This window comes from Rhinopithecus bieti, unplaced genomic scaffold, assembly GCF_001698545.2.
Source record: "Rhinopithecus bieti isolate Rb0 unplaced genomic scaffold, ASM169854v2 scaffold_40553, whole genome shotgun sequence".
In the NCBI taxonomy this organism is placed as follows: domain Eukaryota; kingdom Metazoa; phylum Chordata; class Mammalia; order Primates; family Cercopithecidae; genus Rhinopithecus; species Rhinopithecus bieti.
In genome coordinates, this window is record NW_016816734.1 from 271,763 (window position 1) to 286,035 (window position 14,273).

At 35.6% G+C, this 14,273-nt stretch overlaps 1 protein-coding gene across 2 annotated transcripts in view; it reads right to left on the minus strand.

The window, feature by feature from the left end:
- CENPC (centromere protein C) overlaps positions 1–14,273 on the minus strand; it is a 73,071-nt gene that overhangs the window by 37,885 nt on the left and 20,913 nt on the right. For both annotated transcript variants that reach the window (XR_001882071.1, XM_017855183.1), the window contains exons 8-12: positions 9,192–9,805; positions 7,601–7,768; positions 3,880–4,171; positions 1,860–2,006; positions 44–129 (exon numbers count right to left, since the gene is read on the minus strand). Coding sequence is in view for 1 of the 2 variants with exons in the window: in XM_017855183.1 (XP_017710672.1) it covers positions 44–129; positions 1,860–2,006; positions 3,880–4,171; positions 7,601–7,768; positions 9,192–9,805 (1,307 nt within the window). In the remaining variant the exon portion in view is untranslated. The remainder of the gene's footprint in view (positions 1–43; positions 130–1,859; positions 2,007–3,879; positions 4,172–7,600; positions 7,769–9,191; positions 9,806–14,273) is intronic.

Sequence of the window (14,273 nt, forward strand, 5' to 3'; positions counted from 1 at the left end):
AAAAAAAAAAAAAAAAAAAAAAAAAAAAAAAACAATAGCTTACCTGAACTTCCATGAACTTCCTCCTCATGCACATCATTATTATTCTTTCCAGACATCAAATAATTATTATTGAGCCTGGAAGGTCCACTTAAGAAAAAAAGTAAACCATAAAATTAATGCTTTTATAATGCATATATCTAATGTATTTGCCTTAATGGTCATTTTTCTCCTAAAACTGCCATAAGTCTTATAAAACCAATAGTGATGTTATAAGTCATCAAGAATATATAGTCATCCCTAAGTATTTGTGGGGGATTCGTTCCAGGATCCACTGTGGAAACCAAAATCTAAGGATGCTCAAGTCCCTTATACACAATGGTGCAGTATTTGCATATTACTGTCACATATCCTACTGTATATTTCAAATCATATCTAGGTTACTTATAATACCTAATACAATGTAAATGCTATGTAAATAGTTGTTATACTGTATTTTTATTTGCAGTATTTTTAATGTCATATTGTCACTTTTTATTGTTTTATATTTTATTTTCTGAGTATTTTCAATCCATGAGGGTTGAATCAGTGGATGCAGAACCCACAGTTATGGAAGGCTGACTGTACTTGCAGCATTAAACAAAGACTACAATTTCATCCCATAACTGATGGCTGAGCATCATAAGTACTGAATTTATGACTTATAGATCAGAGTTATGGACTTAGTAAATTCAAATGACAACATCCTGTGGTGAAAATCAAATTATAAAAAAAAAAAGAAAGAAATCATCATATCTTAATTAAAAAAAGAAACAAACAAAAAATAACTACAGCCAAAACCAATGGAATTTAAAATATGGTCCAGAAATTGTCACAGATGATTCAGCCTCTCCCAGTCCTAGATCTCTTTCTACCTATTATGAACCCAGGATAAGCCTAGTCATAACCTCACAAACAGTAAAGAAATCTTAGCCATCCCTTAAAAGTCTGAGAATTTGCTAAAATTTACCTTTTATTAATTTTTTAAAAGGTTATATGACATCAGATATAATTAAGAGTAATTCAATTTGATCACTAAATGTGGTCATTTTAACATTATATGTCCAAATGCTTTAATACACCACCTTTCAAGAGGTGGAGCCTAATTCCACCTCTCCCTGAATATAGTGTGGCCTTAATAAGTTGTTTCTAATGAATAGAATAAAGTAGAAGTGACAGTGTACAAGTCATTAAAAGACACTATGATATCCATCATAGTCACATCTTCTCTTGGAGCATGTGCTTTGTGGGAAGCCAGTTGCCATACTCAGCAGCTGAGAGGGCCACACGGTAAGAAACTAAGGTCTACCGGAAACAGCCAGAACGGAACTGGGGCCTCCAGCCAATAGTGTGGCCTTAATAAGTTGTTTCTAATGAATAGAATAAAGTAGAAGTGACAGTGTACAAGTCATTAAAAAATGACACTGCGATATCCATCATAGTCACATCTTCTCTTGGGGCATGTGCTTTGTGGGAAGCCAGTTGCCATACTCAGCAGCTGAGAGGGCCACAAGGTAAGAAACTAAGGTCTACTGGAAACAGCCAGAACGGAACTGGGGCCTCCAGCCAACAGCGATGTGAGACATTTTATAGGTGGATTCTCCAGTTCCAGACAAGACTTTAAAGCGCTAAAACCAGAAAGATATCTTGACTGCTACCTCCTGAGAATATCCGAGCTAGAACTAGCTAGCTAAGCCTCCCAGATTGCTGACCCATAGAAACTATGAAACAATAAGTGTTTTTAAGCCTTTAACAAAATTAAAATAAAGTTTTTGGGTAATCTATTATACAGCAATGGGTAACTAATATATGTAACTATTATCCTTACAATACATGCATACCTTTCCTCTAAAACTAAAGTCTTACGCTCTCCAGAATCCAAGCTTGATTCTGTTGGTGTGTTATATGTATATCCACTCGTCTGAGGCTTTAGGGGAACATGCTGTGCAGTCATAACATTATCTTCATTGTTTGAGCTTCTTGCAGATCTATAAAAATGATAAATGTATGAGTGTTTATACTTCTTCAAAATAAAATTTTCTTCCAGAAACAATATACGGGTGGGTACAAAGACAATATAATATTGGCTATAAGGAATATCAGATCACCCTGTTCAGGTTCTGACACTTGCAACTAGCTAAGGAAGGAAACTGGTTTCTAGGACCTACCAAGAGTCCTAATTTGAAAAATTCTGATGAGAGGAATGGAGAAGACACCTGCCCAGAAAGGTGGTGAAAGGCACATGAGGAGATCCTATGTATAAGCGGCTTATGATATATATTACAGTTAATCCATGATGTTTTACTGGAGAATCCATAAACAACTAAAACTGTCTTCTTTGATATCCCTAGTCAGCCTACTGAGGGGCAATAGAGTCCTCAGAGGGACTCAGCTCATCTCTTTGGTAGTTAGTTTATTTGTATATGCAAACAAGATACACTATTCCTAGTGACTGTATATTTCCTCAGGTTCCAGTATCCTCCTGGGTCCTACCATTCGAGTCAAAAGAAATAAAAGTGATTACAAGAGAATACTATGAACAACTGTATGCCAACAAATTAGATAACCTAGATGAAATGGACAAACTCCTAGAAACACACAAATTATCAAAATTGATTCAAGAGGAAATAGTCTCAAAATACCATGAAATCAGTAATCAAAAACAAACTACCCATATAGAAAAGCTCAGGCACAGGTGGCTTCACTGCTGAATTTTACCAAACATCCAAAAAAGAATTAAGACAAATTATTTACGAACTGTTTCAAAAAATAGAGAGATCATACTTCCCAATTCATTGTATAAAGCCAGTATTACCCTGATACTAAAACTAAACAAAGACAACAGAAGGAAAGCAAGCTACAGATTGGAATCCCTCAACAAAATACTAGCAAATTCCAGCAACATAATAAAAAAAAGAGAGAGAAAATCAGAGAATGGCCTGAAAAAGTGAAACAGAAGGTGTATGGGATTTCTTTATGCACTATAATGACATACACTAATATATTTTAGGACCCACTGCCATTTATTTCAGTACATCCTCAGCACCTTACTGCTTCTAACACAAAGTATGTATTACCTCAGTAGGTTTTTGGAACTAATAAGAATTCATTAAAAGCATCTAGCAAATATTTGGCACATAGTATGAACTCAAAAAAATGTTAACTATTATCATCCTAAGAAGAAAAGTATTAAGCTATATTCCTAACTATTGAAATCACATTAATCTCACTTAAAAGGAAACAATTTCAACTACACACCTAAAAAAGATAAAGATAGTAAATTTTATGTTATGTGTTTTCTGTTTGTTTGTTTTGTGAATCTCTACTTTGGGAGCCCAAGGCAGGAGAATCACTTCACACCAGGAGTTCAAGACAAACCTAGGCAACAAAGCAAGACCTCATTTCTATAACAAATTAAAAAATTAGCCAGGTGTGGTGGTCCACACCTGTAGTCCTAGCTACTCAGGAAGCTAAGGCTAGAGGATTACCTGACCCAGGAGTTTGAGGTTACAGTGGGCTGTAATCATGCCACTGTACTCCAGCCTGGGCAACAGAGGAAGACTCTGTCTCTTAAAAAAAAAAAAAAAGTTTAACTCTTGGACGACAATATCTTACTAAATTTAACAGTCATAATCTCAGGTGCTATGTACTATTCCCTATTTTAATATCAGGAAACAAGTGCAGAGTACTGCTTTGCCTGTGTGTCACCCAGCTAATGGTAGAGACTGGATTTAATACCGGGTATGTCAGAGTGCAGAGCTCTTCATGCTAGTTACTGCCTGTCTATAAATGATTAAATAGCACAAATTATTAAATGCTGAACAACAAAACTAACTATATTGTACACATAACAGATATTACCTAGAACAATCAAGATTTTTCTTCTTAGCCAAGTCTTCCTCATCACTTTCCAGTGGCTCACTCAGCAAACAACTGGAAATTTCATCATGACCAACGGTACCTCCAGAACCTTTAGCATTTAAAAACTTCTGTACTCTTTGGCTGCCTTTAGTTGCTGTCTTCTGCCTTTTAAGTGGAATAGTTTTTTCTCCAATATTCTTAGATGACTGATTTGTTTTCTTAGCAGATTTTTGTCTACTGTTGCGATGCACTGGTAATTCATTTCTTATTGAAGAATTGCTATAAACAGGACCTGAAGGATTCAACGATAACCTAAAGTTAGTATGTTTGTCCAGATGATTTGGCTCACTGAAATACCAACAGTATTTATATTTGCATATAAACATATACACACACACACACACATCTCATAGGCTAATTTCCAAATTAAATTCTTCAAATAATGTAGCTCTTCAGTTTATAGACACATGAAACAGGTCCTTCAAATCTGTCACAGGCTTCAAGAAACACTCTCTGGCTCTGCCCACCGCCCTTTTGGCCATCCTTAATATTGGATATTCCCCAAGGTGACAGCTTCAGCTTTTCACTCCATATACCTTCTTTGAAGGACTTATCTACCCAGAGCTTTAATTACTATCTATATGCTGACACCTATAATATCCACCTACTGCTTTCCTCTAAAACTGCCTCTCTTGCTTTATTTCCTATCTTAATGAAAAATACAACTACCTATTCTATCCAGATATCTAAATCAGAAATTTGAATCATGCAAGACTAGTACTCCTATCCACAATCATGCCCTAAATCCTATCAATTCTACTTTATTAATGCCTTTCAAATCTTTCAAACTCTCCCTCCTGTCATTAGCAGAAGCCCTCATCATTTCGTATCTGGATTATATCAGTCTCTTTACTAATCTCCCCCATTCTAGTCTTGTTACTTTTCAATCCATTCTTTACACTGCTGCAAGAATCACCTTTGGAAAACAAAAACTGGATTATTACAACCCTGCTTAATTATTTTAGTTATTATGTACAGATTCAGGATAAAGTCCAAATACTTTCAACATCAATTCATATCTACATCTAGATTTGTTTATTTCATAAACCGCAACTCCCAAAACCCCCCTCCAAACAAACAAACCAAAAAAAGCCATCAGTCCTGAACTATCTATAGTTTCTCTAAAGCACTGGTTGTCAAAAGGCAGTCTCTAGACCAGCAAGATCAGCATTATCTGGGAATTTGAAATGCAAATTATCATGACTCACCTCAGACCCAGGGAATCAAAGACTTTTCAGAGTAGGGTCCAGTAACCTGTGTCTTAAGCCCCCAGACAATTCTAAAGCACACTAAATTTAAAAAAGAAAAGATCAAGCTCTCTGCTCCAGATCTCTGCACAAGCTACTTCTACTTAAAACATTCCATAACTTCCTCCTTACTCCACTCAATCACTTAGCTAACTCCTAATTCTTCCTTCAGGAAGCTTTCCCTAATTTCCAAGTCTGAGGTAGCTTGCTATCAACATACGACTGTTTACTTACCTCTACCCGGCTCCTCCAGCAGACTGACAATTCCTTGACCCCAAGTAATTGACTGGTATTTTATCTATGTATATTCCCAATGCCTAATGACAGGGGCAGGACTATGGTGAAACAAGAGTAGCCTCAGCTGTAAAATTCAAGAAGGTGCTCATTTTCAGGTCTGTGCAAGTACAGAGCCCGAACTAATACAATCCTGTGACTGAGTGCCTTAAATTCTTCACCCTAGTGTCTCATTGTCTTACCCTAGTCCTGGTCCTACTTTACCTCATTCCTGTCCCATGGCAAGTACTCCATATACATACATTTCTTCATACATATGAAAGGGCAACAGTGTCACATATACTACAGGCAGGCTGGGGGCAAGTCAAGTTGTTCTTCTTAACTTCAGACTTCAATTTCTTCTCCCATCAGATGACAGTTTAGACTATATGATATATAAGGATTCCTCCACTTTTTCAACTCCCAGCTTGATCAAAAATCCAACATCTATTTCACGACTGTTAAATAAGTGTTTTTTGAGTTTCAGAGATCTAGCACATTTATCCAAGTTCTGTAAGAACTTATTTACTCATCTATTTATGTGCTCATCTGCCACAGTTGTGATGCACTAGTAATTTCTTTAGCATTTCAGGCATCCTGGGGCAGAAAAGTGAGTTCCTCAAAGCAGTAACAGTATTACTTAACACTTCAGTACTAACATATGCCAAACCTACTATGCTAATAGCATTTAAACCTTATAAAAACTCAATGAGGTAATCATGTTACAGAATGAGAAACTAAACAAAGTAATCTACTCAAAGTGGAAGAGTGATACTCTGAACTCAGATCTGACTCCAAAATCCAAAGGCTGCAACAAAATAAATACTTGCTGCTATCAATCAAGAAACTCAATCATTTAATAATTCATAACGGGGGGTGGGGAGGGATAGCATTAGGAGATATACCTAATGTAAATGACGAGTTAATGGGTGCAGCACACCAACATGGCACATGTATACATATGTAACAAACCTGCACGTTGTACACATGTACCTTAGAACTTAAAGTATAATTAAAAAAAAAATAATAATTCATAGCAATAAGGCCTCACAGATACAATGCCATAGTTGTACTAATCTTTCACTTATTAATCTAAATGCCCAACAGTCAATAGTATTTGTGTATGAGAATGCCACCTTATGATCCACCAATCTTTTCAGGATCACTTCCTTTAAAAAAGTGACAATTCTTCCAAAACAATAAATGTTTCATATTGTAAAGAAAAAAGTTAGCAAAGTAGCTCTGAGTATACTACCTTTAAAAGGGCCTGCTTTCAAAGTTAGCCCTGTAAACTTAAATTTCAGGAGTGTTCCTGTCATTTCCTAATTGGCAAATGTGGTGTTGTGGGCTTAAACCTTATACAAAAAATATGGTTTAGGCAAATATTGCCTTCCTTCAGGGAATCTGGAATTGTAGTACTTGCGAGGTAGAGAGTACCTATGTGACCACCCCCAGTAAAGATCTTGGGCACTAAGTCTCTAGTGAGCTTCCCTGATAGACATTTTGCCTATTAGTCACAACTCATTGCTAGAGGAATTAAACAACTCCTGTGGGAATCCACTGGGAAAGGACTCTTCAAGCTTCTGCTGATTTCCTCCAGACTTGGCCCACACACTTTTTTTCTACTGAATTTGCACGGCATCCTTTCACTATAATGAATCACAGCCATGAGTACAACTATATGCCCAATTATCCTAGCAAATTACCAAATCTGAGGGTAGTCTTGGGAACCACCAACACAAGTAATTTACCTTTTTATGTGTAATAAACTATAATCTTTTAGATTATAAACTCCTTGGTGGCAGAATCTCGTATGATCAATCTTTGTATCCCTCACAGCCAAGACATTAAAATAGCTGGATTATTTATATTGCCTTTCCCAACTAGAACATAAGCTCCATGAGAGCAGGGATTTTTGGTTTGGGGTTTTGTTTTCCCACAGCTATTATCCCTCTACCTAAAATACTGTATATATTAAAGTTTTAAGGAGTATCTTTACAACTGACTTAATACTCCTTTTGATGACCTAATTTAACTTGGTCCTCATGATATTCTCTCTATAGAAATATAAAATCAAACATAATGTCCCTTACAGAATGATTTTATCTATGAACAAACATAATTTAAATAAAAATACTTACTCTCCTCTGATTTTACCACCCACCAATCAGATGGACGCCTGGAAATTCTTCGACTTCTCGTGAAAGTTGAAATCACTTCTTCAGGCACAAGTTTGTTCTTGGACTCACTGGAGAAGTGCTTCTTTTTAGCTTCTCCCTTATCTTTTCTAGCGCTACTTTTCTTGCTTCCTAAAATAAAGAAAACCATAAAACCAATTCACAATCTACTAAAGAGTTTTCAGAAAACCACAAGATTATAAAAAAAAAAAACACCCTGAATTATAGGAACTTCTTAAATTTATCCTGTGGCCTTCTTTTCATCTCTATTTTTAAAAGTCACATGTTCTCTTTCTGCCAATTATAAATGCTGCTGAAGTAAGTACTTCCTATTAAAATGCAAATTTTCCGCACTGCTTGATAACTCTTATATACTCGTCACCCCAAAATAAGTATCTTCTGAAACTGAAAAAAAAAAAAAATACAGTTCCTTTCTACAACATCCCAAGTAAAAGTAGGCAATTACTGCTTTCCTGTTTTGAAATGATTTTTTTCAGCCTAAGAAGAGGAGATTTAAAGTGTGATTACATTATAAACTCTGAAATAGAGGCATTATTTTGCATCATCCAGGCTGACACAATCTAATTATGTTTCCTTTAAAAGCTGTGGTCAGAGAGATGAAATGATGGAAGAAGAGGCAAGATAAATTCACAACATGAGAAGGCTGGTATTGCTAGTTTTACAGATGGTGGAGGAGGACCATGAGTCAAGGAATACAGGTAGTTTCCAGAGGCTAGAAAAGGCAAAGAAACAGATTTTCTCCCAGAATCATTAGAAAGAAAGAAAACCCCACCAATACCTTGATTTTATCCCAGTGGGACATCTGATCCACAGAACTATAAGATAATCAATGTTTGTTGTTTTAAGCCAATAAGTGTATAGTAACTTGTCATATGACAGCAATAGAAAATTAATACAACTGGCATGGTAATTAATGACAACATTATATTCACTAACCAATCTAGATACAGAATATATGTAAAAATTAGTGTGTAGAACATAGCAGATACTCAGTAAATGTTTAATATTGACAATTATAGAGAGCATCCTTCAAGTGTACTTCCTTCATATGTCTTTTCCTAAGAAATTATGGATAAATCAAAATTTTGTACCCTCCCTTTTAATCCTATGCATGTATGTATATTTTCTATTGTTCTACAGAACCCACCAGAATGATCTTGTTAACAGTAGAAATAACGGGTTAGTAATTTTTGTGATTACAGTGCCTAATGCAGTGTATGGCTTTCAACAACTGTTAGATAAATGAGTGAATGATGGAAGATAATGGATTTTTATCTCTATAAAAAATAGTCCCATGGTACCCTAGGATTTTTTTTAACATTTTTATTTTCTAAAGAATTTATCATTTGTCTTAGTCATGTTCTGATACTAACTTGTTTACTAGCCTTTCCTTTTCACTTTGCCCTCTATGTATACTGCCATCCCATAAGATAAACTCCAGCCTGAGCGATAGAGCGAGACTCTGTCTCAAAAAAACAACAACAATAAAATGGTTAGAATAATGATCACAGTTATATTTAATATAAACACTTACCCACAGGTGACATCTGTTTTTTGGAAACACAATCATTTCCTATTTCTTCACGCTCTTCCATATTTCTGTCTGTGTTTCTTTGAAATTTGTCTTGGGTAGTATGTGACATACGTATGTTTTCATCTTTAGACTGTCCCACATCAAGCTGTTCTTCAGCTGGTTTAGCCTTAAATTTTCTTCTCTGTTTTTGTTTTATAGTCCTTTTGCTTCTAGATGATTTTTCTGCATCCTTGGAACACATTTCATATTTTGTAGATCTACAATCATTTTCCGTTTCACCTGTCAAAGCATAACTTGTATCCAGTACTGTTTTATCAGAGGACTGAGATGTTTCTACTGGGTGAGGTTCATGAGAATGTTTGCCATTTGCCAAAGTCTTAGGTAATATATTATGACGCCTTTCTCTTGACTTTCTAGTTTGAAGCAGTGCAGTGCTCTCAGCTGGAGATATTGGGCGTTGTTTCAGAGGCCTTGCCTTTCTTGGTATTGTAATCCAAGATCTACTGGCAAAACTTTGATCTGATTCATCAATTATAAATTCATCCTCTATCACCTTCTTATCATCGGGAGGACACGAATGAAGTGGAGCAGTTGTCGCATGCCTAACAACGGGACTGAAACAGGGTGATACTTTTAACAGTTCAAAAAAATAAAGCTTTTATGTTTGTTTAGTAAAGAAAATCATCTAGGAAATAAAATCTAAATATCTTTTAAACAGTTTATGCATCTCCTCAATTTACACTTAATCGTACAAATCTTTCCCTCCTTTTACATTTCTACGCCTGTTCACCCTCATTTATAATAGTAATGACATCACAAAAATTTAGAGCTAGAAATCTAGACATCAACTAATTTGATCCCACCCACCTACCCATTATATATACTAAAACTGAAGTCCAAAGAGATATAATTATAACCCAGATACATTGACTCACAATCCAAAATGAATGCCACTATTATATATAATCTTATATTAAATTACATATTTGTATATATACCTTTTGGGGTCTGAATTCCTTCACATTCAAATGAGTCAACAAGATTATTTCTGACAACACTCCAAGTCTAATATTTAACTTGGACTACTACTAAATTATGAGAGATTGGGAAGGCCAGGCATGGTGGCTCACGTCTGTAATACCAGCACTTTGGGAGGCCAAGGCGGGTGGATTACCTGAGGTCAGGAGTTCAAGACCAGCCTGGCCAACATGGTGAAACCCCGTCTCTACTAAAAATACAAAAATTAGCCAGGCATGATGGCGGGTGCCTGTAATCCCAGCTACTTGGGAGGCTGAGGTGGAAGAATCGCTTGAACCCAGGACGCAGATGTTGCAGTGAGCCAAGATCGTGCCACTGCACTCCAGCCTGGGTGACTGAGCAAAACTCCATCTCAGACAAAAAAAAAAGGGAGATTGGGGAAAATTTCTTCCTATCTTTTTTTACATTCCACGGTTCTTCATACACGGCAACACCAAATACACAGATGGTTGAATGAATGTAAAAATTACTAATATTACTATAGGACTATAAATTGTAGACCCACAGAACTATAAAATAATAAATGTTTTAAGCAGCTAAGTGTGTAGTAACTTGTTATATGACAGCATATGTGTAAAAATGCATTTCGTTTGGATATTTCATATATATTTCCATATTATAATCATGGTATAGAAATAAATGAAGCACATCTAGAGAGGTAGCATAAGCACAAAAGAAATCTAGTGCCACAGAAACAGGAAAAAATAAAAGGCAAGTCTTATCACAAAGCATACAATGCTATAGATGTCATAAACAATGTAGTCAATGTTTCCCAACTCTAGACCTTTCTCCATAGTCCTAGCCCAAACTACATATTTTACTAAAAGGCAGAAAGCCTATATGATGAATATTACTGTTGTTTCCCACGCCCAGTGTTGGAAAAGGATAAAGAGTAAGACAGACAATTTCAGCTACTATCTTATGGGTCATAATCGAACATCAACATTAACTCTTAAATTTTCATAAAAGCATGTACATGTTAAGTACATACAAAGAGATTCATGCATTTAATGACGTGTTGAATAAATTAAGACTAGTGCATTGAAATGACAGAGTACCTCCTCCAATTAGTCGGAAAAGTTTCCCAGAGAAGGAAGGAATTATTCCAAGGATGGTAATCTGATAGACTAATTTTACATTTCCCTGATTGTTTTAATAGCTTTGAGCACACCACATATTGCAGTGAGATACACAAAATAAAAAACAAGGTAAACATCCAAACTCCAAAGCTGGCATACGCACTCGTTTCCACTTTTTCACTTGGATAAGGCTCAGTTAGCTGTGTTTAGCCATAACAGAAACAAAGACAGAATGCAAAAATTAGATTATGTTTTTCTCTTTTAATTAGAACATACAAAAGGAATCAGAAATGAAAACGCCTTTATTCCTCTAATCGCAAACTCCTGACAAATCTTATAATGTAAAATAGTAAATACTCTAAGAAATATTCTAACGGTAGCATTTCACAAATTTATATAATTACTCTATAAAAACTAATAAAGAACAAAGTCAATACAAATACTATAATGAATGTATGTTTAACAGAGATGATATCCTTAGGAAACAACCTTGACACTCTGAAAGTTTAGAATAGGGAAAAATGGCTTCTAATTAGCTAGAAAAACCAGGAAAGGTTTTGTAGCATTTAGGCTGGATGTTGAAGGATTTATAAGATTTGGTCACAAGGAAATGCAAGAAAGACAATCAAAAGGAAGAGCATAAGTGGAAGCAATGAGGCTAGAAAGCACTGGGAATAATGAATAGTTATATTTGACTACAACAATTAAACATAAAATTAACTTTACTCACTAGAACATCAAAAAGAACATTAAAATAATTTCTCAGACATACTATAATTAGCCCACAAGTATAACGCATTTGTTTTGGATGGTGGTGACAATATCCATATGAGGTTTAAAATATATACATAAAATAATTAATCAACTACAGGAAGCGGAAGCAGAGACTGAACAAAAGGGGAATTTCATTCATTCATTTAACATGTTTTATAAAACTTCCTTTTATTTTGAGACAGAGTCTCACTCTGTCACCCAGGCTAGAGTGCAGTGGCGCAGTCTCGACTCACTGCAACCTCCACCTCCCAGGTTCAAGTGACTCTCTTACCTCAGCCTCCCGAACAGCTGGGATTACAGGCATGTGCAACCAAGCCCAGCTAATTTTTTTATTTTAGTAGAGATGGGGTTTCACCATGTTGGTCAGGCTAGTCCTGAACCCCTGATCTCAAGTGATCTGCCTGCCTCGGTCTATCAAAGTGCTAGGATTACAGGCGTGAGCCACCACATACAGCAATAAAACTTCCTAGTATGTTCACTAGCACTCTGATACCTATGATAGTGACATAAGGGCAGCCTAATTTAACAATGTCTAAATATAGCATTGCTGGTCAGGTGTGGTGGCTGACGTCTGTAATCCCAGCACTTTGGGAGGCCGAGGCGGGTGGATCACCTGAGGTCAGGAGTTCGAGACCAGCCTTATCAACATGGGGATATTCCATCTCTACTAAAATAGAAAATTAGACAGGTGTGGTGGCAGGTGCCTGTGATCCCAGCTACTCGGGAGGCTGAGCAGGAGAATCACTTGAATCCAGGAGGCGGAAGTTGCAATGAGCCGAGATTGTGTCACTGCACTCCAGCCTGGATGACAGAGAAAGACCTTGTCTCAAAACAAATACATACATACATACATACATAAATACTGCATTCACTTCATTCTTTGATATCACACAGACAAACTAGAAGGCAATGAAAACTGAATGAACCTGTTTTCTTTCAAGTCTAATTTAGTATCTATTAAAAAATGGCTTTGGTAGTGACTCACTGACTGGTAAAAAACCACCTCTCCTTACAAGTCAGACAAAATTTCAACTAAAATATTTGTTAATTAAATTACTTATTTCTAAGTTAAATAGCATTAGGAATCCTCATATATGGTTCATAGAATATAAAAAAAAAATGCCTCAAAGGGAAGTTTCCTAATAACTCACCTGGATTTACTTTTCGTTTTACTGTTTCTAAAACAATGTTGAAAACTTTTTTTAGCTTTTCGTTGAATTTCATATTCTGAATCTCGTGTTATACTCTGAGATGATCCTGATGGTTTTCTTTCTTGTCCTTCTGATGTTTTACACTCTTCATCTGATACTTTATTATCTATTTCTATTTTCTTTAACATAACTTTATCTTCAAAGTTTAACCTAAAAGGTTAAAAGGAGGGTAAGTTGAATGCTCCCATAACGTTTCTTGAGTTATGAGTCTTCCTGAACTACTTTACAGAGACAATACAGACCAATTTAAAATTCTGTACTAGGAATTTATTTAACACATAAATGCTGATTTGTGCATTCCAAATACACAAGATAAACCGCTCAGGAAGATTAACTTTTGTATTTACCAACAGAAAACATGAGAGAGAAAATAATGGTTAAAGTATACATTAATGAAATGTATAGCTAGGCAATGGTTCTCAGGGCAATCTTAGAGCACTGAGACAGACCAAACTTTGAATATCAAAGTCTTAGAATATACTTAACTCCTTGGCTCCAGTAATCACACAATACTCTACATAGAAATTACACTCATTACAGAGATCTCCAAATGCAAAAGACCTTGAATAATCTACTTTGCTTCCTAAAGGCCAAAGGTAAGGCCAAGAAGAGAAACCAGCAGTCCACAAAGCATAGCATCCTCAATAATACTTACGCACTGCTACCCTAGAAGTGACCTGATACATATTTACACTTGCAATTACAAAAAATATTGAGAAAATACAAATTGTTTCTCTTAGGAAGCTATCAAATACTATCAGAGAGAAAACACATTTTCCAGACTATAGAAAAGTTAACCTCTAAACTTCTCTGAAGTACACTTTAAGGCCTTCCTTAATTATTATCAACTGAATATATGCTAAAAGTATACTTTATCATAACATGTTAATATTCCTCCTTCCTTACTGTAAAATAACAAGATTGAATTACCATTTTTTAATACAAAAAATAAAATTTTAAAGTGCAATTAACATTATTTA